A 26,641-nucleotide genomic window follows, 5' to 3' on the forward strand; every position below is an offset into this window, starting at 1 on the left:
CTGCAAAGTTTACCATTCTGGGTTCAATTCCCAAGCTATCCATGTGACCAGATGCAAAAAGTGGCACTTGTGTTTGGGGTTCATTTGCAGTAGGATAGAACCCAAGTGCATGCATACAGACATGTGCACATGCAAATAGATAACAAAGGGATGGAGAGATGGCTTGGCAGTTAATTCATTTGTCTGAAAAGCCAAAGGACCCAGGTTTGATTCCCCAGTGCCCATGTAAAGCCAGATGCACAAGGTGGCACATGCATCAAGAGTTCATTTGCAGTTGCTAGAGGCCCTGGTGCACCCATTCTCTCTTTCTATCTGCTTCACTCTCTTAAATAAATAAATAAATAAAATTTTAGGGTTGGAGAGATGGCTTAGTGGTTAAGCACTTGCCTGCGAAGCCTGAGGACCCTGGTTCGAGGCTCCATTCCCCAGGACCCATGAAAGCCAGATGCACAAGGGAGCGCATGCGTCTGGAGTTCGTTTGCAGTGCCTGGAGGCCCTGGCGTGCCCATTCTCTCTCTTCCCCCCTCTTTCTCTGTCAAATAAATAAATAAAAATAAAAAAATTTAAAAAAATAAATTTTAAAAATAGGTGTGGTGGTTTGATTCAGGTGTCCCCCATAAACTTAGGTATCTTGAATGCTAGGTTCCCAGCTGATGGAGATTTGGGAATTAACGCCTCCTGGAGGGAGTGTGTTGTTGGGGCGGGCTTATGGGTGTTATAGCCAGTGTCCCCATGCCAGTAACACTCTCCTGTTACTATTGTCCACCTGATGTTGGCCAGGAGGTGATGTCCACCCTCTGCTCATGCCATCGTTTTCCCCTGCCATTGTGGAGCTTCCCCTCAAGCCTGTAAGCCAAAATAAATCCTTTTTCCCACAAGCTGCTCTTGGTTGGGTGATTTCTGCCAGCAGTGAGAACCTGACTGCAACAGTAAAGTGGGACTGCTCCTAGACACCTGACCGTGTGGCTTTGGCTTTTTGGAGCTGACTTTCAGGAGGAATGTGGAAGGATTTGAAACCGTGGCCTAAGAGATGCCTTGCAGTGCTGTAAGTACAGCTTAATGGACTGTTCTGGTCTGAGCTACAAGACCTGAATGCAGTAAGAACTACGGACTGTGAGGTTTGGCTTATGAGGGTGAGAAAGAGCTTTGCTTGGACTGGGCTGGCAGTTTGTGTGAGAAGCTTGCCCTTATGCCCGTATCCTGAGAAGTTGTGCAGGATTACTTTGCATAGAAATGAACTGGAGTGAGCAGAGGGATATGGCACAGGAAGAAAAATCTTTGGGTGAACTGTTGCCCGTTCAGCTGCAATTATGAGCTTACAACCTTTGAGATTGAGCCAGCTGACCTGCATTGGGGCAATAGGAAAAATGTAGACTCTTTAAAAGAGGCCTGAGTGCTCAAGAAGTGTCCTGTTCTTCAAAGTCTGCTTTATTCCCCCTGGATTAACAAATTGGGAGGCCTGAGTGCTCAAGAAGTGTCCTGTTCTTCAAAGTCTGCTTTATTCCCCCTGGATTAACAAATTGGCACCCTACCTGGTATTGTGGAGTATAAGAAATACAGGAAAGAGAGGGTTGTTGAGTTTGCAACACAGTCTTGTGTTTTAGAAATGGCCATGGGCAACATGAAGCAGGTTTGCTGGATGCCTGCATGGAGACTCCATGGAGCCATGAGGATGAACCATGGATTGCAGTGGAGATGTCAGGACCACAAGATGGCTGCTAAGGAAAGCTGCTGGCCCTGATGATGTTTTCCAAGACTGTGAGTAGCCTATATGGAGGGGCAAAATTGGAATGCTAGAGACTTGTTGCTGGTTAGAATTATTGAATTTGGAGATTTGTCACTAGCTAGCATTGTTGGACATGGAGTTGCAGAATTTGATGTTTGTCCTAGTTCTTTTAAATCTAGTATTGGCTGAATGTTTCTTTGCTATTCCCTATGCCATCTTTTGAAGTGTGAATGTTTATTCTGTGCCATCACGGGGATTTTTTGTTTTTTGTTTTGTTTTGTTTTTTGATGTACGGTCTCACTCTAGCCCAGGTTGACTGGGATTCACTATGGAGTCTCAGGGTGGCCTTGAACTCATGGCGATCCTCCTACCTCTGCCTTCTGAGTACTGGGATTAAAGGCGTGCGCCACCATGCTCAGCTCATTATGATTTTTTTTTTTGGGGGGGGGGGGCTTTTCGAGGTAGGGTCTCACTCTGGCTCAGGCTGACCGGAATTCACTATGTAGTCTCAGGGTGGCCTTGAATTCACAGCGATCCTCCTACCTCTGCCTCCCGAGTGCTGGGTTTAAAGGCGTGTGCCACCACACCCAGCTACATTATGGGTTTTTTTGAAGTTATTTTTTGGTATTATGGCTCAGTTAAAAGACCTTGGACTATGGGGAAATATGAACATCACTGGAATTGATAAAAACAATGGGGACGTTTAAAGTTGGACTGAATGCGTTGTATTTTATATCATGTATGGATATTAGTTTATGGGGGCCAGAGGCAGAATGTGGTAGTTTGATTCAGGTGTCCCCCATAAACTTAGGTATCCTGAATGCTAGGTTCCCAGCTGATGGAGATTTGGGGAATTAACACCTCCTGGAGGGAGTGTCTTGTTGGGGTGGGCTTATGGGTGTTATAGCCAGTGTCCCCATGCCAGTGTTTGGCACACTCTCCTGTTACTGTTGTCCACCTGATGTTGGCCATAGGGGGATGTCTACCCTCTGCTCATGCCATCGTTTTCCCCTCTCATCATGGAGCTTCCCCTCGAGCCTGTAAGCCAAAATAAATCCTTTTTCCCCACAAGCTGCTCTTAATTGGGTGATTTCTACCAGCAATGAGAACCTGACTGCAACAATAGGTAACACTTTTTTTGGGGGGAGGGGGTGCGTGGGGGATTTCGAGGTAGGGTCTCACACTGTCTCAGGCTGACCTGGAATTCACTATGTAGTCTCAGGGTAGCCTTGAACTCACAATGGTCCTCCTACCCCTGCCTCCCGAGTGCTGAGATTAAAGGCGAGAAAGTAAATAAGGCGTGATGGCACACACCTTTAATCTCAGCACTCGGGAGGCAGAGGTAGGAGGATTGCCATGAGTTTGAGGCCACCCTGAGACTACATAGTGAATTCCAGGTCAGTTTGGGCTAGAGTGAGACCCTGCCTCAGAAACCCCCCTCCAAATAGGAAAAATAAATTAAGATTAGAAGTAATATCACAATACACTTGGAGTAATAATTTATAATTAGGGTTCAACATCAAGGCAGCACCTAGTCTTCATTCAGTGACTGGCAGATCTCCAGTAGAAAAATCCTTGGGATCTTATAGGAAGCTCTGGTGTCCTAATCTTAATAATGCATTCATTCAGAAGGTTCAGAGAGTTATTAATTTCTTTTCTCCTCCCCCCCCTTTTTTTAACGTAGGGTATTATCTCAGGCTGACCTAAAATTCAGTATGTAGTCCCAGGCTGGTCTCAAATTCACGGTGATCCTCCTACCTTTGCCTCCTAAGTACTGGGATTAATGGCATGCACCACCACACCCAGCAGGGTTATTTCTAATGAAATAAATTGTTAAAGCAAATCTTGCTATAGAAGATATTCTGCCTTTTCCTAAAAACAATCCCAGAAGCTATTTGCCCTAAAACATTAGGAAGGAAGAAAAAGAGGAAAAAGAATTTAAAATCCAATGAATAGAGTAGAATGACAAAATGAAATAGACTAATTTCTAAATAAAAGCAATTTTTTTTTCTAAACAGAAACAATGTACTTACTAAAACATCATTGGCATGAATTTAAAATTGTCACAAGTGTGTGGTTATACTGAGAGAAAATCTGGTAAAACTGTTAAAAAAAAAAAAAGTCAACTAGGACAATAACCCTTTCATCAGACAAACTAAAAACAGTTTTTTGTTTTTTTTTTTTAAAGTTAGCAATGTCTAGCTTACAGAGTTTTCCTATAACAGGAATATAAACTCCTCAGAGCAAGGAATCATAATTATTTATTCTTTGCCATAACAGCTTCATCTTAGAGAAATGAAAATGTTTAAAAATGCTTTAAGCTGAATGTGTATAGATCACCCAGTGTTCTGAGGCTGACCTCACCGAGTGACGCACGGTAAATAAATACTCAGTCACACGGCAACGCAAGTCAGTGGACTCCTCCAAATAAGGATTCCCCTTCAGCCAAGAGCAAAGTGCCAGCAGGAAGGAAGGAATGAGAGAAGTACATGGAGGGAGGGAGAGAGGGAGAGATATAGAGAGATAGACTATAATTTCAAAATGGGGGTGGGGACAGGAGGAAAGTTTTTGAAAATCAGGGCTAGAAATACTAAAGCCAGGAAACCTGGATTAAAAATACAAAGCATGAGGCTCATTACTGGGCGCCTGCTAACTAACTATAAGGAGAGGCAAGATGCCCCTCCAGTGGTGGCCTTGAAAGGAAAGTTCTGTAGCACCAGGCAGTCAGCTCTCTCTTATCAGTACATAAAAGGGTCAGCAGCTGTCCAGACTACTATCTTTCACGACGCCCAGGAAATGTTCCTAGATCCATCCCCGACCCTGTCTTTCTCCACACTTCACCCCTTCAGGTTTTCACTCAAGCTACAAGTTAACTAGGTGACAGAGCTCATGGGCATGGCTGAAACAGACTTAGAGAAGTACAACACAAAAGTTTCAAGGTATCCATTAAGTTTATAAATAAACTAAAAGTAACTAAGCTTTGCAGGGAACATGGAAAGAATGTTCTGAATCGATGAAAATAAGACATTTTTTACAAGCTTTTTACCAAATTTTAATGATTCCACTTAATTCTAGATTTCATGTGGCACGTTTATACAGAACTTTAAAAATTTATTTTATTTTTACTTATTTAGAGAGAGAGAGGGAGGGGGTGTGCCAGGCCTCCAGCTACTTCAAACAACCTCCAGATATATGCGTCACCATGTGCATCTGGCTTACAGAGATCCCTGGGAAGTGGAACCTTGGTCCGTAGGCTTCGTAGGTAAGTGCCTTAACCACTAAGACATCTCTCCAGCCCTTATACAGAATTTTATAGCACGCAAATTATGCAAAAAGTTAAACTTAATTCTGCTCAAAGTCCAACCTTTTTTCCCCCTGGATTAAGAATTAAGAGCTCTTTTCTGGGGCTGGAACAATTATTCAGTAGTTAAGGCACTTGCAGGCAAAGCAAAAGGACCCAGGTTCGATTCCCCAGAACACATATAAGCAAGATGTATAAGGTGGTACAAGTGTCTGGAGTTCATTTGCTGTGGTTAAGAGGCCCTGGTGTGTCCATTCTTCCTCTGACTGCCTCTCTCTGTCCCACCTTCTCTTAAATTAAAAAAAAAAAAAAGAAAATTTAAAGAGCTCTTCTCTAAAAAGTAAATCATTTATTTCCTCAATATGGAGTTGTTCGCTTCTGAATTCATACATGGTTACTGAAAAACTACCAGCATACTAAGGATAGGCATGGAGATGTCAGTGGAAATAAACTATGTGCTTTTTAAATCTGTTGGGGGGGGGTATGGAGGTCAGAGGGCAATCGTGGTGTCTGTCCTCACCTTCCACCTCTTAGGCTTTGCCACTGTTGCGCTAGACCAGGTGACCTATGAGCTTCCAAATTCTCCTGCTTGGGCCTCCCACTTCCATAGTGTGTTGGGATCATGGATACACAGGCCTCTCTGTGCTTTGCTTTTAGGGGATGCTGGAAGGACTGAACTTGGTTTAAAAAAATATGAAATGTCCCAACAAACAACAAATGAAGCCAAAGGTAACCATCTCAACTCTGGCAATACCATATTTGAGGAGCTAAACAAAGTCAGAGAATTTTGAAATACACTAGAAAACTGTTGCAACTTGCTATGTGAAACTCAAAACCAAGATTCTAACAATAAGCCTCTCCCTAGCTATACTATTTGCACTTAGAGGCTCAATATATGCAGCGCTTGTTTTGTTTTGCTTTTTTTGAGCTACCCTTTGTATACAGAGTTTTTTGTTTGTATTTATTTATTTGAGAGCGAGAGCGAGAGAGAGAGAGAGAGAAAGAGAATGGGTGCACCAGAGCATCCAGCCACTGCAAACTAACTCCAGATACATGTGTCACCTTGTGCATCTGGCTTACGTGGGTCCTGGGGAAGCAAGCCTCAAACCGGGGACCTTAGGCTTCACAGGCAAGCGCTTAACCACTAAGCTCTCTCTCCAGCCCCTGTATACAGTGTTTTATAGTTTTTCTATGTATGTACCATATAGTCCGTATTTTATACATACACATGCACGTGCGTGTGTGTGTGTGTATGTGTGTTTATGTGTTCACACATAGGGCCTCTTGTTTCTGTGCAAATGAACAGCAGACACTTGTGCACTTTTTGCTTCCAGCATCCACGGGCATGTTGGGAAGTAAAGCTGAGCTGGCAGGCTTTGCAAGCAAGCCCCTTTAACCACTGAGCCATTTTCTCAGCCCAGCTCTCTACATGTTCTCATTAAGAGGTTTTGCAGTTATTTATATACCTTTTGTTCTCTTAATACTTATTTAGTCCATTTTTCACATGAATATGATATAATAAAAAAATCTCTAAGCAGGGCTGGAGAGATGGCTTAGCAGTTAAGCGCTTGTCTATGAAGCCTTAGGATCCCGGTTCGAGGCTCAATTCCCCAGGACCCACTTTAGCCAGATGCACAAGGGGGCACATGCATCTGGAGTTCGTTTGCAGTGGCTGGAGGCCCTGGCGCACTCATTCTCATTCTTTCTCTCTCTGTGTTGTTCTCAAATAAATAAATAAAAGAAAAAAATCTCTAAGCAGCTTTTCTTCATTTAAAATGAATACTAGTTTGAGTCAAAACCAAGGTTTTATAGTTTATCTCAATCTATCTGCCTCTTTCTCTCTGTCACTCTCAAATAAATAAATAAGATATAAAAGATTTTTTTGGGTTTTTTTCCCCCCTTAAGCAAGGTCTTTATTTTTCACACACAAAAGAAAGGATTTTTGAACTCAGTAAAATAGTCTTTTTAAAATTCCTTTCTTTTGGCTCAAAATATAAATTCAAAAAGTTCAAAATAAAAACAACTCAAAGAATTAGCCTACATATGAAAGTATAAATATTTCAGCTGGTGTGGTGGTACATACCTTTAACTTCACCACTCAGGAAGCTGAGATGAGAGGAATTACAATGAGTTTGAGGCCATCATGGGCTACCAAGTGAGTTTCAGATCAGCCTAAGCTAGGGTGAGACCTTGCTTAAAAAAAAAAAAAAGTATAACTACTTCTAGAAGCTGTTTTAATTTTTTACTTTTATTTATTTACTTATTAGAGTGAGCGAGAGAGACAGAGACAGGGGGGAATGGGCACGCCAGGGCCTCCAGCCACGGCAAATGAACTCCAGACACATGTGCCACCTTGTGCATCTTGCTTATGTGGTCCCTGTGGAATCAAACCAAGGTGCTTTAGCTTTGTAGGTAAGCGCCTTAACTGCTAAGCCATCTCTCCAGCCCCAGTAAGAGTATTTTAAAACAGATCCTAGGGCTGGAGAGATGGCTTGGCGGTTAAGGTGCTTGCCTGCAAAGCTAAAGGATTTCATACTGGCTTCAGTGGGTATGAATGATCTTTTCTCAATCAGATCACTGTGCTAATGCCTTAAAACAGATTTAATTCCAAGAGTGATGGTGCATGCCTTAATCCCAGCACCGTGAGTTTAAGGCCACCCTGACACTGCAGAATGAATTCCAGTTTAGTCTGGGCTACAGTAAAACCCTACCTCAAAAACAAACAAACAAACAAAAAAACCCCCTGAAAGTTAGTAATCAGAAGGTATGATGAGAAGGTAGCAAAAAAAAAGTACTAATATTTGGTTTGTATTAAGTGGATGGAAAATATGCCATATTTATAATTTGCACAAAAGTAACCTTAAACTTACATTGTATCTAAAAGTGACCAAAACATAAGCTCTTCTAAGACCAATGAATAAAATTATGTATTTTCTTAATTACTTCTAAGAAGTTGTAATATTTGATCTGTTGAGCTTATGTCTACTATGTCACCCTTTCACCCCTAAAGTTGTCCTGAAACTGTAGATGAAGCAAACTGTATACACACGGGCATTCACACAATGAGGTACGCATACAAGTTTAGAAAACTGAGCCAGGCATGGTGGTGTAAGCCTTCAATCCCAGCATTGAAGAGAGAAGTAGAAAGATCACTATAAACTTCAAGGTCATCCTGGGACTACATAGTGAATTCCAGGTTAGCTTGGGCTACAGTGAGATCTTATTTGGAAACAATAACAAAAATATTAGAAGGCTGGAGAGATGGCTTAGTGGTTAGGGTGTTTGCCTGCAAAGCCAAAGGATCCCAGTTCAGCTCTCCAGGACCCACATAAGCCAGATGCACAAGGGGGCACATGCATCTGGAGTTCGTTTGCAGTGGCTGGAGGCCCTGGCATGCTCATTCTCTCTTTCTCCCTCTCTCTGCTTCTCTCTCTCAAATAAATAAATAAAATATTTAAATTTGAAAAAAACATTAGAAATCATTCATTTCAAGAAAAATGCTTGAGAATATTTGCTGATAGAAGAAAGTGTACATATAAACCAACTTTTATTAGACATAGTATCATGGTTTGAGTCAGGTTTTCCCCATAAACTTAGGTGTTCTGAATGCTAAGCTCCCAGCTGGTGGAGATTTGAAAATTAACACATCCAGGAGGCAGTATATTGTTGGGGCAAGCTTATGGCTGTTACAGCCAGCTCCCCCTTGCTAGTGTTTGGCACACTCTCCTGTTGCTATCACCCACCTTATGTTGGCCAGTAGGTAATGTCCACCCGGTGTTCATGCCATCGTTTTCCCTGCCACCATGGAGCTTCCCCTTGAGTCTGTAAGCCAAAATAAACCCTTTTCCCAAAAGCTGCTCTTGGTGGGGTGATTTCTGCCAGCAATGCTAACCTGACTGCAACACACATGGTAATATGTACTTGTAATTAACAAGACTAAGAAAATACCCTGATTTTTTTTGGGGGGGGTCTATTATAGATTTAAGCACCAAAAAAAAATAATATTTAAATAAAAGGGAATTTACAATTTTTTGCTCAAAATTGAGCATGGGTCTAAATCACCTCAAAGCCAGCCAGCCTATCTTTCATACATATATTTTTGCTTTGCTTGTGTGTTTATGTGTGTGTGTGGTGTATGCATGTGTATGGGCTCTTGCAGGACCCCTGAACTCCCTTGTGGTTGGTGGTTGGAATAGACTGTCAGGTACCCTGATCCATCACTGTTTCATCTATTCTTACTCTGTTCTGGGTGGTGGTGGTGATGTTTGTGCAAGCACAGGCGAGTCCCTAGACTCTGCTCCTCTGCACGACTGGGGTTACAGGCACCTGTGACTGCGACAGCTTCTTGAATGGGCTCTGGAATTTCAAACTCAGGTGCTTCCAGCCTCCCTCAGGCCCTCATACTTGCACAGCATACTTAACTGTTGAGCCATCTCTCCAGCCCTAAAATATTGTTAAAGGGAGCCTTATAGGCCACGCCAACAATAGACAATTGAAACCATAGTGAGTGCTACCATCAGGTCTGGTGTCCCAAGGACTATTTTTATGGACTGATTCATTCCAAGAAATTTATTTAGAATTTTAAATTTGTGATATTACTAGAACATAAACAAAATAGGCATTATAGGGCTGGGAAAATGGCTAACTGGTCAAAGGCACTTGTTTGCAAAGCTGCCAGCTCAGGTTCGACTCCTGAGCACCCATGTAAACTAAACATATGTAAAAAAAAAAATTAAATAAATCCTTTCAAAAGTTGTTATTACTATCTCTTCATGAAGAAGTCACCACAATATTTAGATGCTTACCACCTAAAACTTCTATTTTTATTTCTTTTGGTTTTTAGAGGTAGGGTCTCTCTCTAGCCCAGGCTGACCTGGAATTCACTATGTGGCCTCAGGCTGGCCTCAAAATCACAGAAATCCTACCTCTGCCTCCTGAGTGCTGGGATTAAAGTCAAGTTCCAACACACCCAGCTAGACTTCTATTTTATTCTTTGCTGAAGAATGAATTTTAATTAGTAAGTTTAACAGTTTTCCACCATGTATTTATGTGTATGTATATAATATAAAATGTTCAACTCTATGTGTGAAGGGAAATGTAATAGAATGTTTTTCTCAGAACAGAAAAACATTAACAGTATGAAAAAGTTTGATGCTCTTTGAAGATAGCTACTTGTCCATCTCTATGACAAGCACATCAAGATCCTCATTATTATTCCCATTTTCCAATTTTAGCTCCCGAAGTCATTAAAACCAAAGTGAAAAATACTCTGTATTCACTCTGGCATTCTATGAACTCACAAATAAAAGTGCAATGCCTGCCACTCTTAGAAAGCAAGTACTCTAATAAAGAAAGAAACACCTTTTAAGCCAGGACTGAAGTTGGCTCTCCTAAAATTTTTGTTTTTTCTCATTTTTATGTGCAAGTGGGTACTGTTGAGACTTGATCCATTTATGTTATGACATGTCTCTTAAATATGAGGGACTTTTTTGTGTGTGTGCTCTTATTTTACCTGTTTATACTATGGGAGGAAAAGATACCCAGTATTATCTTTTTTTTTTTAATATTTATTTATTTATTTGAGAGCGACAGACACAGAGAGAAAAACAGATAGAGGGAGAGAGAGAGAATGGGCGGGCCAGGGCTTCCAGCCTCTGCAAATGAACTCCAGATGCGTGCGCCCCCTTGTGCATCTGGCTAACGTGGGACCTGGGGAACCGAGCCTCGAACCGGGGTCCTTAGGCTTCACAGGCAAGCGCTTAACCGCTAAGCCATCTCTCCAGCCCATATTATCTTGAAGTTTGTAAATGGTAAAGTTATTACAAATTCTAACATTTGCCTAGGTATAAGCATCACCTGGTGAATTTTTACTTTGTTCCTTTGAGACAGGGTCTTACTATACAGCCTTGACTGGCCTGGTACTCACTATGTGACCAGGCTGGCCTCAAATATGCCAGGATGACAGGCATGTGCCACTGTGCCCTGCCTCACCAGGTGGATTCTTGAATGTCAGTAGATAACAAGTGCTGTGTGAACTATGTTCCATTCAAATATTAATTTCAGATGGAAGTATAAGTAAAGTTAATAGAGCTAGTTTGAATTAATCTGCTTTTATGTTTGGAAACAAGTGAGAGAATGTGGTATAATGCTTAATTTCTACATACTGCAGCTGTTAGTTGATCGTATGTATGGTCCATTGGCTGTGACCACCAGTCTTCATTTATTGTATAGTCATTTTTTTCAACACCTGTAATATGAGACCCTTTAAAATTATTGTTCCTAAAGTTAATAAATTCAGTTTATATGATCTTAAAAAAAAAAGAAACACCTTTAAGGAGATAGTTTGTTGCTGTCTTTAACGCCAGCAGCAAAGGCAGGAAAACTAAAATATGCTAATACAGGTAACTGAATAGAACTAACAAAGTTCAGTATACTTTAATACGAAATCAACATATTTTTAAGTAACTGAAAGATGTAGTTATGTAATCATTAATTTGCCCTGAATGATTGGCTTTTAAAGATGAAGTTTTTAATCCACAGAGCTAAAAAGACTAAGGAAAACAAAAAGTCTCAAACAATGAGGCTGGAGAGATGGTTTAGTGGTTAAGGCATTTGCCTGCAAAGCCGAAGGATCCCAGTTCGAATCTCAAGGACCCATGTAACCAGATGCACAAGGGAGCACATGTATCTGGAATTTGTTTGCAGTGGCTGAAGGCCCTGGTGTGGCACATTCTCATGTGCTCTCTCTCTCTCTCTTAAATAAATAAATGAAATATATTGAAGAAAAAAAAAAAAACTCAACAAACCACCCTAACATACTGCTATAAAAAGCTTCTTTAGGGTCTGGAGGGATGGCTTAGCAGTTAAAGCACTTGTCTGCCAAGCCAAAGGATCCAGGTTTAATTTCCCAGGACCCATGTAAGCCAGATGCACAAGGTGGTACATGCATCCGGAATTTGTCTGCAGTGGCTGGAGGCCCTGGCACATCCATTCTGTTTCTCTCCCTCCCTCCCTCCCTTCCTCTCTTTCTCTCTCTGTCTTAAATTTAAAAATGTATGTGTGTGTGTGTGTGTGTGTGTGTGTGTATATAAATAATATATGTAATACATATTATACATACATATATAATATGTATTATATATGTAATATATGTATTACATATTATACATACATACATATATATACATACACACACATATATGTATGTATGTATGTATGTATATTTAATAAGCTTGGGCTGAAGAGATGGCTTAGCAGTTAAGTGCTTGCCTGTGAAGCCTAAGGACCTCAGTTCAAGGCTCGATTCCCCAGGACCCATGCATCTGTAGTTCGTTTGCAATGGCTGGAGGCCCTGGTGTGCCCATTTTCTCCCTCTCTCCCTCCCTCTCTCTCCCTCTCAAATTTAAAAAAAAAAAAAAAAAAAAAAAAAAAGCTTCTTCAGGGCTGGAGAGATGGCTCAGCAGTTAAGGCACTTGTCTGCAATGTCTACTGATCTGACTTTGATTTTCCAGTACCCAGTTTTGAGGTAGGGTCTCACTCTTGCTCAGGTAGACCTGGAACTTACTATGTTGTCTCAGGGTGTCCTTGAACTCACAGCTATCCTACCTCTGCCTCATGAGTGCTGGGATTAAAGGTGTATGACACCACGCCCAGCTATGATTTTCTTTGCACCTATGCTGTTCAATACTATAGCCATGAGCTACATGTGCTACTGAACCCTCCAAATGTGGCTAGGTATAAAACAAAAATAAAATCATTTCAAACAGTAAGGAAAGGGCAATGTGATATGTTCTTTTAATAATCTCAAAATACTGGCTGCATGTTTAAATAAAATTTTGGATATTGTGGGTTGAATAAAATTTTGTAGTAAAATTTATTTTATCTGCTTTTTAAAACTTTTTAAAAACTACTTATTTTTTATTTATTTGAGAAAGAGATACAGAAATAGGCAGAGGGAAAGAAAGAGAGAATGGGAACATCAGGGCCTCCAGCCACTGCAAATGAACTCCAGATGTGTGCACCCCTTGTGCATCTGGCTTACATAGGTCCTGGGGAAATTGAACCTGAGTCCTTTGGCTTTGCAGGCAAACACCTTAACCGCTAAGCCACCTCTCCAGCCCTCAAAATTTAAGTAACATGTAACTCTCATGTAAGCAGCCTACTGTAAACTTACATATATAGATTATATTTATTTTCTCTTATACCTGTTCTTGGTACATTCTACTATTTAGAGTACTTCTTTTAAAAGATTTCTAAAAAGTTTTATTTATTAGAGACAGGGAGAGAGGGGGGAGAGACAGAATGAATGTGGGCACTCCATGGCCTCCAGCCACTGCAAATGAACTCCAGATGCATGTGCCACCATGTGCATCTGGCTTATGTGGGACCTGGAGAGTTGAACCTGGATCCTTAGGTTTTACAGGCATGTGCCTTAACTGCTAAGTCATCTCTCCAGTCCTAGAGGACTTTTTGTTTTAAAGAAATCATGTGCGGGGCATGGTGGCACAAGCCTTTAATCCAAGCACTCAGGAGGCAGAGGTAGGAGGGTCACTGTGAGTTCAAGGCCACCCTGAGACCACAGAGTTAATTCCAGGTCAGCCTGGACTAGTGACTAGTGTGAGACCCTACATCGAAAAAAAAAAAGAAAGAAAGAAATCATGTAATATTATGACTATAAGCCTTGGTAATTGGGAATATTTGGTTTATTATAAGAGATTCAAAGTGGAATGTGTAGTCCATGTTAAAAGAAGTATACTCTTATGATTAAACTTGATGCAATGAAGTTTTGAGTTATATGCCAAATTATACTACTCTCATAAACAAAATCCTAAATATTTTATCAATGAAATAATTTTAGTAGGGAGTTGTCTTTAAAATATTTAATCTTTTAAAGTTTATTTATTTATTTGAGAGAGAATTTTTGGGCATTCCAGGGCCTCTTGCCACTGCAATCAAATTCCAAATGCATGTGCCACTTTGTATGTCTAGCTTTACTTGAGTACTGGGGAACTGATCCAGGGCCTGCAGGTTTTGTGCAAAAGCCATCTCCCAAGTCCTAAAATATTTTATCTTAAAAAGTCTATAACTGTTCTATAATACAAAAGCAGTCTACTATTCTAAAATTTCTGACAATCTACACAGTAATTTGGCAACTAAATACTAAATAGATGCCTTTACATTTTACGTGATGATTCTTAACTGAATGCTAAAGCTTAGATTAACACTAAGTACATATTCAGGTCAAGAGAATGATGGATTTGATGGAAAAGTGTATATGCCAGAAAAAGAAAATCAAACAAAATATTAACAGAAAATAAAGCAACAGTTAAGGAAGGTCAGTGCTTGTACATTGATTAATTCATTTTTTACAAAAATTGGCCAATATATGTAAACAAACAGCAACTAATAATTCTGGTTCAATGAATATAAACTATACCTTTAAAAATTCTTAAAGCTAGATCAAATTATATTTTTTTAAAAACTAAGCAGTTTTTACAAAACAGAACAGTCAGGTATCAATAAAGAATAAAGAAACTTTCTTTTTCTTTTTTGGTTTTCAAGGTAGGGTCTCACTCTAGTCCAGGATGACCTGGAATTCACTATTGTCAGGGTGACCTTGAACTCACAGCGATCCACCTTCCACCTACCTCGGCCTCCCAAGTGCTGGGATTAAAGGCGTGTGCCACCACGCCAAGCTCAAGAATAAACTTTCTACAGAGTTCTAAAATTCATCATATATGTGATTATGTCTTGACTATATAGCTCACTCATACATGACTGCCTGGGTCTATTTTGCCAGTTATATATATGCATCTATTTTTTTCTTCTTGCAATACTAGGAATTGAACCCCAGGGCCTTGCACATACGAGCCAGCATTCTACTATGAAGGCATACCCCCCCCCACTAGATATTGATTAGAAGCAAACCAATCAAATAAAAAAAAATAAAATATATCACTTCCTAATTTCGAGAGTTTAACTTCTTGCTTACTGAGAACTATAAAGATATCCTCTGATACATGAAAAAAGAAAGTGGCCTTGATGTTCTCTACGGACTCCTGCACTTAAAAGAATGAGGTACTACGCAGGTAGATGAGCAGTCACAGAATGTAGTTTTATTCCTTTAGAACTCCAAGCATCTAGTGCAGGACCTGGCACATACTGACACTCAAAGTAAGATGAAAAAGAAAGTGGTCAAAGGTGAACAATGAATTTTAAAGGGTTGTATAAGCCAGTGGGCAGAAAGCGTTCCATATGAAAACAAGAAAACCAACACATACTAGCTGTACATTTTTGGCAAGAGGGAATTCTTGCCAGTCAGAAAACAAAAAACTAATAAAGAATATTTCTGATGGCAGAAATAACTAATCTCATTCTCTCTGATCAATACAACAGATAAATAAAGAAAAAACTTTCACGCTGGGCGGGGTGGCTCACGCCTTTAATTCCAACACTTGGGAGGCAGAGGTAGGAGGATCGCTGTGAGTTCAAGGCCACCCTGAGAATTCAGAGTGAATTCCAGGTCAGTCTAGACTAGAGTGAAACCCTACCTTGCAAAACCAAAACCAGTTTCTACAACATGTTCAAGGGTTCAATGTCTGTTTAAACTCACACACTGGGCTGGAGAGGTGGCTTAGCTTCAATTAAGGTGCTTGCTGGAAAAGCCAAAGGACCCAGATTTGATTCCTCAGGTTCCCACATAAGCCAGATACACAAGGTTGGAGGCCCTGACATGCTTACTGTTTCTCTCTCTCCCCTTCCTCCTTCTCTCTCACATACACACACAAAAGAAAGGGAGGGAGGGAGGGAAGAAAAAAGTAAACTCACATTAAGAACAGGAACCTGAATGCTAGGCATGGTGGTGCCTGCCTTTAATCCCAACATGTAGGAGGCAGGGGTAGAGGATCAACATGAGTTCCAGTCCACAATGAGACTACATAATGAATTTCAGGTCAGTCTGGGCTACAATAAGACCCTACTTTGAAAAACCAAAATACAAATAAACAAAAAAATGGAAACCTAGAGTCAGGAGTGATGGTGTACACCTTTAATCCCAGCACTCAGGAGGCAAAGGTAGGAGGATCACCATGACTTCAAGGCCAGCCTGAGACTACACAGTGGTTCCAGATCAGCCTGGGCTACAGTGAGATCCAACCTCAAAAAAAGTTGGGGGTGGGGGTGGGGGAAGGACCTGGAATCAGAGCTTGGCAGAACAAAAATAGTGGTACAGCTCTTGGAAAAGTACAGTGAACAGAAAAGGGTTACATAAGTCACTGCTGCAATGAACCTCATGACTTTCTTACTAGACTGAGATTTCCATATAGCAAGGAATATCTAAGAATAGATCAATAGCCTTAAGTCTTAAAAAATGAAGATAATCCTGATTTTAAAAGACCGAATTCAATGGTATGTAAACAGAATGTTTTTACCCCAAATACTTAAAACCTTTATACATTTTTAGCTCTGTATCCTGCTTAAATAATAGAAGGACATCATGAAAGAAAAATATTTAAGTTTTTTACGCTACCTTTTTCTGTGCTCCCATTTATTTTAGGTAAGAAGTCATCAACTTGTATCCCTAGGATTAAGACAGGATAACATTGCCTGATCAAAGAAAATATTACAAGCGGTTTCAAGTGTAACCAAGGCATATGTCTTCTTACTCATACTTTCTAGAGAACACTATATTTACTTTCATAAGAAAGCTTCTACTTGACTCTCTACCTACTCAGATGTGGTGGCCTTCCAGTGAGTCTTAGAAAAAAAAGGATCCCACTATTGTTCCTGGTAAACATCAGGTACAGACATTTCATTCCTCAAGGATTATACAATGGTGCCCACTGGTGGTAATCATGCAAACTGCAAAAGGAAGTTGTCTGAGAGTGGAACATTTTATATCTAGTGTGTAAAATGTCCCTTACTGAGCAACCATTGTGAGATGTGAACACAGTCAAAGCCCACTGAAATTCAGCTTCAAGTGAGAAATTTGAGCAACACCTACCCAAGCTGCTGCATTCCTTCAGAGTTTTCTCCTGAAGATGTTCTAACCGGACTGTAAATAAAAGCCCAAAAAAAGCTATTTCACAGACAAAGAGAAATAAAAACTCAAATTAATTCAGTTTCTGTATTACTCCCTTACCTTGCAGAGCCGTTAGCCTTTCATTGGTGAAATCGTTATCAGCTTGCAAAGCTTCTATTTTTGCCTGCAGTTCCTGTTCTTTTTCTTCCATTTCATCTATTTTGTGTTGTAATTCTTTCTTCTCGGCTTGTCCCTTCTGTTGGATTTCCTCCTGTTTGCCTTCTGCTACCTGGTGAGGAGGCATGTTCTTAATCATTTCATAAAATCTCTTCTTGGTTTAAGAGGCCTAAACTGGCAGGGCGTGGTGGTGCACGCATTTAATCCCAGCACTCGGGAAGCAGAGGTAGGAGGATTGCTGAGAGTTTGAGGCCACCCTGAGACTACATAGTGAATTCCAGGTCAGCCTGGATCAGAGTGAGACCCTACCTTGAAAAACCAAAAAAAAAAAAAAAAAAAAAAAAAAAAAAAAAAAAAAAAAAAAAAAAGAGACCTAAGCCAGGTCTAACTTCATTCACTTAACCTTTAAGGAGTGTATTCTGAGTTACAGTTCATATTTATAAAGTTGGGTTTTCTAAAGAGGATGAGGACCAAGGCTTGCTATTGAAGTGGTCTGCATTGAGGGCACTCCTCCATTTCACCCATGAGGAAAAATCATGGAGCAAAAGACCAGGCAAAAGAGAAATACAGAATCTAAATCTCCATTTTTTTAAGAGAGAAATGATATTTTACTTAAACATTAAAATTGCCATGACTTGTTTGTAAGTTCTAAAATAAAACTTATTCTGAAATTATAAACAATTTATGTTTAGTTTAAAAAAGATGGTAGGGGGCTGGAGAGATGGCTTAGCGGTTAAGCGCTTGCCTGTGAAGCCTAAGGACACCGGTTCGAGGCTCAGTTCCCCAGGTCCCACGTTGGCCAGATGCACAAGGGGGCGCACGCATCTGGAGTTCGTTTGCAGAGGCTGGAAGCCCTGGCGCGCCCATTCTCTCTCTCTCCCTCTATCTGTCTTTCTCTCTGTCTGTTGCTCTCAAATAAATAAATAAAGAAAAATTGTTTAAAAAAATAATAAAAAAGATGGTAGGGAGGACTGGAGAGATGGTTTAGGGGGTAAGACACTTGCCTATGAATCCTAAGGACCCAGATCTGATTCCCCAGTAAGCTAGATGCACAAGGGGATGCATGCATCTGGAGTTCATTTTCAGCTGGAGATCCTGGCATTCCTATTCTCTCTATCTATCCACCTCTAAAGTACAAAAACTAAATAATAAAAAAAGATGATGGGGGCTGGAGATACGGCGCTTGCTGCAAAGCCTAAGAACTCATGTTCAAATACCCAGGTCCCACATAAATCAGACACATAGTGACGCCAAGTGTGAAATGTCACACACACAAGGAGACACATGTGTCTAGAGTTTGTTCACAGTGACTAAAGGCCCTCGTATGCCCATTCTCTCTCACTCACACACACACACACACACAAAGATGATGGTATAAGCCCTATTCAGAGAGATCTAATTTTATAAAATCTATCTTAAAAAAAAAAAAGGAAAAATAAAAGCCATAGGAAGCCAAGACACACTTTAATCCCAGCACCGTTTTTAACCTTTTTTTGTTTGTTTGTTTGTTTGTTTTGTTTTTCAAGGTAGCGTCTCACTCTAGCTGAGGCTGACCTGGAATTCACTATACATACTCTCAGGGCAGCCTCGAACTCATGCCAATCCTCCTACCTCTGCCTCCCCAAGTGCTGGGATTAAAGGCGTGAGCCACCATGCCTGGCTTGCTTTTAATATACTATCGGGCTGGAGAGATGGCTTAGCATTTAAAGCAGCTGTCTGAAAAGCCAAAGGACTCAGGTTCAATTCCCCAGTGCCCACATAAGCCAGATGCTCAAGATGGCACATGAATCTAGAATTTGTTTAGAGTGGCTAGAGGCCCTGGCATGCCCAATCTTTCTCTATCTGCCTCTCTCTCTCTCTCAAATAAATATAAAATAATTTTTAATTTTTTTCTTATTTATTTGAGACAGAGAGGGAGGAGGGAGAAAAAAAATGGTTACACCAGAGCCTCCTGCCACTGCAAACAAACTCCAGATGTATGCACCACTTTGTGCATTTGGCTTTACATGGGTACTTACTGGGGAAGCAAGCCAGGGTAAGTAGTCTTTGCAGCAAGCATAACTGCTATGCCATCTCTCTAGCCCTTTTTAAATATTTTTCTTTATTTCTAAGAAGAGGAAGAATGGGCGCCAGGGCCTCTTGCTGCTACAAATGAACTCCAGATACATGGCCACTTTGTGCATCTGGTTTTATATGGGTATTGGGGAACTGAAACTACCCCATTAGGTTTTGCTAGCAAGTGTCTTTAATCACTGAGCCAATCTCTCCAACCTGAGCTCTTTTAAAACAATTGTCAGAATACAAAGCACTGGTTTTAATGATATAGTCCTTATAGTCCTCCCCTCGGCTTTCATGTCACAGGTACTCTATCTCCTCCCTTCTTATGATCTGTCTTCTGGTTTCATGAAATACAGACACACGTTTAAATTATATTAAGATGGGTTTTCACCGATTCTCTTACAAGATTTTAAAGGATCCTCCAGACATGATCCTACAATCTGATCTGGCCTTATTTACATGTTCAACAGCTGCAGGGAATGGCAACCGAAACAAAATTGATAGCATCCCTAAAGACTGAAGACTACTCAAAGATTCTTCTGAGTTTTTTTTTTTTTTTCTCAAATTTTTTCGATTTTATTTATCTGATAGAAAGAGGGAGAGAGAGAAAGAGAGTGGGCGTGCCAGCACCTCCAGCTGCTGCAAATTAACTCCAGATGCATGTACCACCTTGCGCATCTAGCTTATGTGGGTCCTAGGGAATCGAACTGGGGTCCTTAGGCTTTGCAGGCAAATGCCTTAACCGCTAAGCCATTTCCCCGACCTACGTAGAACAGCCTGAATACAGCAGTTTCAGGTTTTAAGAAGCATCAGAGGGGCTGGGTTTAGTGGTTAAGGCGCATGCCTGTGAAGCCTAAGAACCCAGGTTCGAGTCTCCAGGTCCCACATAAGACATTTGGAATTAGTTTACAGTGGCTAGAGGCCTTGGCATGCCCATTCTCACTCTCTCTAATAAATAAATAAAAATAAATCTTAAAAAAAAAAATCCCAGCACTTGGGAGACAGAGGTAGGAGGATCACCATGAGTTCAAGGCCACACTAAGATTGCATAGTGAATTCCAGGTCAGCCTGGGCTAGAGTGAGACCCTACCTCGTAAAAACCAAAAAGCAAACAAACAAAAAAAGAAGCACCAGAGCCCAAGCATGTGGTAAGCACGGACTATGCTTCCAGCCTGAGGAAGTATGTCAGCATTTGCAATTTAACTTCCCACAATCATGACACTGAACGAAACAGAATGCAGGCGTCTTCATTTCTCTACCAATTTCAACTTTTCTATTTTACCAAATTTTACATCAACAACTATTAAGCAATATCTGAACTTCTACATTGTCTAGGTGTATTAACACATTTTCCTATAGATTGAATACATACCTTTAATTTATCAGATAAATCTTTAATCTCATTAACTGCTCCATTATATTTATTTGCTAATTCCCTCAATTCTTCCTGAGTCCGCTCATTCATTTCTTTCAGATGGGTACATTCATCTTCGGTATTACTCAGACTTCGCTGCAATTCAAGATCATAAACAATGATTTAGAATAAATGCACATTTGTCATTTAGGATTCAATATAAATTCAATTTCTAAAAAACATAACTTTTTAGGCTATTTTACAACATTTGCTCTGGGCTTTATACAAAGATTATTGTTATTTTTTATTTTTTTGAGGTAGGGTCTCACTGTAGCCCAGGCTGACCAGGAATTCACTATGATAGTTTCAGAGTGGCCTCGAACTCATGGTGATCTTCCTTCCTACCACTGCCTCCCAAGTGCTGGGATTAAAGGCATGCAGCACCACCACGCCCGGCCTGAAACCTTTAAATATTTTATTTTTATTTATTTATTTGAGAGAGGGAAAGAGGCTGAGAGAAAGAGAGAGCAAGAGAATGGGCGAGCCAGGGCTTCCAGCCACTGCAAACGAACTTGCCACCTTGCACATCTGGCTTACAGGAGTACTAGGGAATCGAACCAAGGTCCTTTGGCTTTGCCGGCAAGCGCCTTAACCACTAAGCCATCTCTCCAGCCCTACAAAGCTTATTTTATAAAAAGAGCTGGGAATGGCCGCACATGCCTTTAATCCCAGCACTTGGGTGGCAGAGGTAGAAGGATTGCCATGAGTTCAAGGCCACCCTGAGACTACATAGTGAATTCCAGGTCAGCCTGAACTAGAATAAGACCCTACCTCGAAAAACTAAGGGGGGGGGGGGGGAGATTTCATTTCATTTTTCTTCAGGTATAGAAAATACAACTAAGCATTTCTTCTTCTTCTCCTTTTTTTTTTTTTTTTTTTTTGCCTTTCTTTAGCATTTCTTTTTAAAATGTTGGGGGATGAGGTGGAAAAAAGAAACTACCTATGTTTATGTTTTTAATAGGTTGGGTAGGATCACTTTTAGCCTTGACAATATTTAAAACCCGTTAGTTCCTTTCTCACTTGTTTTTGACAAGACTACATAACTCAAGCTGGCCTCTACTTCACTATGCAGCCCAGGCTAACCTAACACTTGTGACTATTATTCCTCAGACTGCAGTGCTAGAGGGCAGGCGTGGACCACACTCAACTCTATCAATTCTAGCACTGAAGGTATGTTTACCAAATAGTTTATTATAAGCATTTTTCATGAAATCCAGTGACAGATAAAACTTCTGTGTTAATTTTGCAATGGTTCAAAAGAATGAGACATATGAATTAGGATGTTTTGTTGTTGTTATTATAGTTTTTAAGCACGAATGAATCCTTTCTCTTTTATAAAAAAAATTTTATGTATGTATGCAAGTGTGTGTGTGAGAAAGAGTAAGAGAGACAGAGAGAGAGAGACAGAGAGAGAGAGAGAGAGAGAGAGAGAGAGAGAGAGAGAGAGAAAGAGAGACAGAGAATGGGTACACTAGTACCTCTAGCCACTGCAAATGAACTCCAATGCATGCACCACCATGTGCATCTGCCTTACATGGATTCTGGGGAATCAAACCTGGATCCTTAGGCTTCCCAAGTAAGGGTGGCCTTAACTGCTAAGCCATCTCTCTAGCCCTTTTTCTTTATAGTGGGAATTAATGCCAGGGACACACACATGGTAATTCTATTCTCTACCACTGAACTACATACTCAGCTCCAAGAATCGGATTCTGAGTGTTCCTAGGGGCTTTGAAGATTTTCTCTGTGAACTTCCAAGTAGAAAACACAGCTCTACTCTTCAGAGCATGGTAAATTAGGAATACACAGTTTTATGTTCTTGGCCTTACAGTAACAGTCTTCAACTAGAAGAAAAGCAAAATGCTATGCCAGATCAATTTCTGGCCATTACAGTTCATTCTAAGAAGGCTGCTTCCTACAAGAGTGTAAACAGTAACATTCCCTGGTTAGCCTTTATTTTCTCAGGCAGCAAAACTCCAAGACTATGTTAAAAACTCCTATTAATGAGAGCAGCATCTGATGGACAGTAAATATTATCTAGCAATATACCAAAACCCAGGTTTAAATTATTCTGAAATGTTTGAAATATTTAAAATATTTAATAGAAATAATAAAAACTAAAAAAATAAAAAACAAACCCTGGATACTACTTAGAATTTTTAAAGTGAAATACCTCAACTTCTGAAAGTTTCCTGACAACTTCAATTTTCTCCTGAAGAACCCGCCTCAGGGACTCTTTGGCTGTTGTCTCATAGTTGTGTTTGTCCTCCTGTAATGCAATGAGCTCCTTCCGTAAACTATCTTCTGTTTGATTCTAGAAGAAAAGACATTTATAATTATAGGCAAGTTATTTTTTTCTTTAAAAGCTCTTACTCTTTGAAGAAAGAACTGCCTTGTGATGCCCTCTGTTACAGTGCCTCCAAACAGATGATGCTGGCTCATCTGTATTTGAAAGTTACCATTAAATTATACTTTCACAAATAGCAATTCAATTCCTACTTCCAATAAAAAGCTAAAGGTAGGCTTGAGAGATGGCTTAGTGGTTAAGGCACTCGCCTACAAAGCCAAAGGATCCAGGTTCGATTCTCCAGGATCCATGTAACGCCAGATGCACAAGGGGCACATTCATCTGGAGTTCATTTGCAGTGACTAGAGGCCTTGGCACACCCATTCTCTCCCTCCCCCCTTCTCCACCTATTTTTTTTCTCTCTCTCTCAAATAAACAAAATTTTTTTTAAAAAGCTAAAGGCAATTAATTTTTCTCAAATATTTAAAATTAATTACTCATACATATCTATATTCTAAGGAAGCCCCATCATATTTACATTTGTGAGCAAAAATTTTTAACTTCTGAAGCATTAAACTTTTTTTTTTATTTACTTACTAGGAAGGGAGGAAGAGAGAGAAAGTGAGAGACAGAGAAGGAATATGAATAGGTGTGCCAGGACCTCTTGCCACCACAAATGAACTCCAGATGCATGCACCACTTTGTACATCTGAGTTTACATGGATACTAGAGAATCAAACCCAGGTCAGTAGGCTTTGCAAGAAAATCCCTTTTACTGCTGAGCCATCTCTCCAGCCTTAAAACAATGGTTAAAAAAAATCAGTAAGAGAATCGAGGGGGTAAAATCAGACTCCATGTCAAGAACAAAAAATGTACAAGATGGGGCTGGAGGGATGGCTTAGCAATTAAGGCATTTGCCTAAAAAACCAAAGGACCCACGTTCGATTCTCCAGGACCCACATTAGCCAGATGCACAAGGAGGTACAGGAGTCTGGGGTTCATTTGCAGTGGCTGGAGGCCCTGACACGCCCATTCACTCTCTGTCTTTCTCTCTTTCTCTGTCAAATAAATACATAATAAAATATATTTTAAAAAAAGACATGTACAAGATGAGCAAGTCATCAGGAAGCTATCAAAATTGTGTACAGTTATGTCTAATGAGCCAAGGGAAGAGATTCACTCAGACCAAAACTGGGATAATTGGATCATCAATAAAAACAGCAACTGAAATATGATAAAGGATATAAAAAATGATTAAATGGGGCTGGAGAGATGGCTTAGCAGTTAAGCGCTTGCCTGTGAAGCCTAAGGACCCCGGTTCGAGGCTCGGTTCCCCAGGTCCCATGTTAGCCAGATGCACAAGGGGGCGCACGCATCTGGAGTTCGTTTGCAGAGGCTGGAAGCCCTGGCGCGCCCATTCTCTCTCTCTCCCTCTATCTGTCTTTCTCTCTGTGTCTGTCGCTCTCAAATAAATAAATAAATAAAAAGTTAAAAAAATGATTAAATGTGAGGGAAAAAACATTACTGTTATTCTCTGGTGGACAAAAAGGAAAACCAATTTATTACTTTGAAATCCAGAAAATAAGAGGAGAAAAGCACTTATCCTGGGGCTTTTACTTTAGACACTGTGGTTCAGAGTAACCAAATGGTTCATGAGGGAAAATTCTTTTTGTAGAGGCAATCCAGCTAAATAAATGAAGGAATGACAGAATTACAACATAATTTTTGTAATTTTTTTAAAAATATGTTTTATTTTTAATCTATTTGACAGAGAAAGAGGGGAAAAATGGGCGCACCAGGGCCTCCAGCCACTGCAAACAAACTCCAGATGCATGCACCCCCTTGTGCATCTAACTAACATAGGTCCTGGGGAATTGAGCCTAGGTCCTTTGGCTTTGCAGGCAAATGCCTTTCCCACTCCGCTAAGCCATCCCTCCAGCCCATTTTTGTAATCTTGAAAAAATAATATAGCTAGTTAAGAAGAATAAAATCCTAAAAAGGCATTATGTTCTTCTTGGTCAAAGAACACAATACTGGGCTGGAGAGATGGCTTAGTGGTTAAGTGTTTGCCTGTGAAGCCTAAGGACCCTGGTTTGAGGCTCGATTCCCCAGAACCCACGTTAGCCAGATGCACAAGGGGGTACATGCGTCTGGAGTTTGTTTACAGTGGCTGGAAGGCCTAGCATGTCCATTCTCTCCCCCCCTTCCCCCCTCTCTCCCTCCCTCTTTCTCTGTCGCTCTCAAATAAATAAGAATAAACAACAAACAAACAAAAAAAAACCCCACAATACCATTCATGAATTGTTGGCAAAGAAAAAGAAAACACTCAAAAACCAAAAAAAAAAAACCTATGAAACTGAAATCAGACCAAATCTGTACATCACACCACACTACTACTGTGGTCTTTGAAGGGAGCTAGAAAATGTTTACATAGCAACACAGACTGAGGCAAATTCTTAGTGGGCTAATGAGCCAGTTTCATCAATAAAAATCAATCGCAATAGAAGAAAAGCATTAGAGCCAGCACTTGGGAGGCAGAGGTAGGAGGATCACCATTAGTTTGAGGCCACCCTGAGACTTCATAGTGAAATCCAGGTCAGGCTGGGCTAGAGCGAGACCTTACCTGGAGGAAAAAAAATTTAAAAATTCGAATTGCACTTGAGTGTGTTTTACATCATTCTTGCTACTTGTACAGGTATATCTGAAATCTTTCATAACAGAAGACTTAAAGGAATGGCAGAACTGTAAGGTTTCAGCATATACTAAAAAAAAAAAAAAGTCACAGAAAGGAAGCTATATACATGCCATGTGTTCCTCCTTATGTACTTGAGATTAAATACCTACTTTGGAGCATGCCTGTAATTGGTTCCCCATAACTTCTAACCGTGATAAGAGTCTATCTTCATCTATTAAAGCCTGTGGAAGAAGAAAAAATAAATAAAAGTAAATCCCAGGGTAATTAAATTAAAATATATTTATCAGACAGTTCTACTGCCAACAAAAGAAATAAAAGTAAAGGGCTGGAGAGATGGCTTAGGAGTTAAGGCACTTGCCTGCAAAGCCAAAGGACTCAAGTTCTATTCCCCAGGACCCACATAAACCAGATGAACAAGGTGGCACGTGCATCTGGAGTTTCTTTGCAGTGGCTGGAGGCTGCTTGAGACAACATTGTGAATTCCAAGACAGCCTGGGTTAGTGCAAGACCCTACCTCGAAAAAACAAACAAAGAAAAAAAAGAAAGAAAGAATGTACGTGCCTAGGGAATTGAATTGGGCCTGCAGCCTTTGCAAGCAAGTGCCTTTAACCACTTTAGCCACTGAGCCATCTCCTTATCAGCATGTCCATGTAGGCAATAACTACCTTTGTTTGCTACAAAATTTTAGTTTTAGTTGATTAAACACATATTTTAAAGAAACTGTTTAAATGTTTGTTTGTTTTAATACAAAGACAATTGGAATACCTGCCAACTGGTATCTGAAGCCTCTTGGGTGATGGCTAGTAGCCGCTGAAGTGTGGCTAACTTCTGTTCCAACATCTGCTCCCGGTGTAAGGCCTCCTAACATTATAAACCACAAAACAGATTTGGCATGATTCCTCTGAAGAATCATCAGCTGTCAGTACAGTCTGAATATATACTCATATTGTGTCCCCTTTATGCATTT

At 40.3% G+C, this 26,641-nt stretch overlaps 1 protein-coding gene across 6 annotated transcripts in view; it reads right to left on the reverse strand.

The window, feature by feature from the left end:
* Positions 1-26,641, reverse strand: part of LOC101614787 (sarcolemma associated protein) — a 168,442-nt gene that overhangs the window by 42,968 nt on the left and 98,833 nt on the right. For 2 of the 6 annotated variants that reach the window (XM_045136193.1, XM_004661310.2), the window contains exons 6-12: positions 26,440-26,535; positions 25,824-25,895; positions 22,866-23,006; positions 20,654-20,791; positions 17,167-17,335; positions 17,029-17,079; positions 16,555-16,605 (exon numbers count right to left, since the gene is read on the reverse strand). In XM_045136193.1, the coding sequence (XP_044992128.1) occupies positions 16,555-16,605; positions 17,029-17,079; positions 17,167-17,335; positions 20,654-20,791; positions 22,866-23,006; positions 25,824-25,895; positions 26,440-26,535 (718 nt within the window). The remainder of the gene's footprint in view (positions 1-16,554; positions 16,606-17,028; positions 17,080-17,166; positions 17,336-20,653; positions 20,792-22,865; positions 23,007-25,823; positions 25,896-26,439; positions 26,536-26,641) is intronic. The other 4 variants (XM_045136194.1, XM_045136196.1, XM_004661312.2 and 1 more) reach the window with 2 other exon arrangements.

The sequence above is a fragment of the Jaculus jaculus genome, chromosome 16, assembly GCF_020740685.1.
Source record: "Jaculus jaculus isolate mJacJac1 chromosome 16, mJacJac1.mat.Y.cur, whole genome shotgun sequence".
Classification (NCBI taxonomy): Eukaryota; Metazoa; Chordata; class Mammalia; order Rodentia; family Dipodidae; genus Jaculus; species Jaculus jaculus.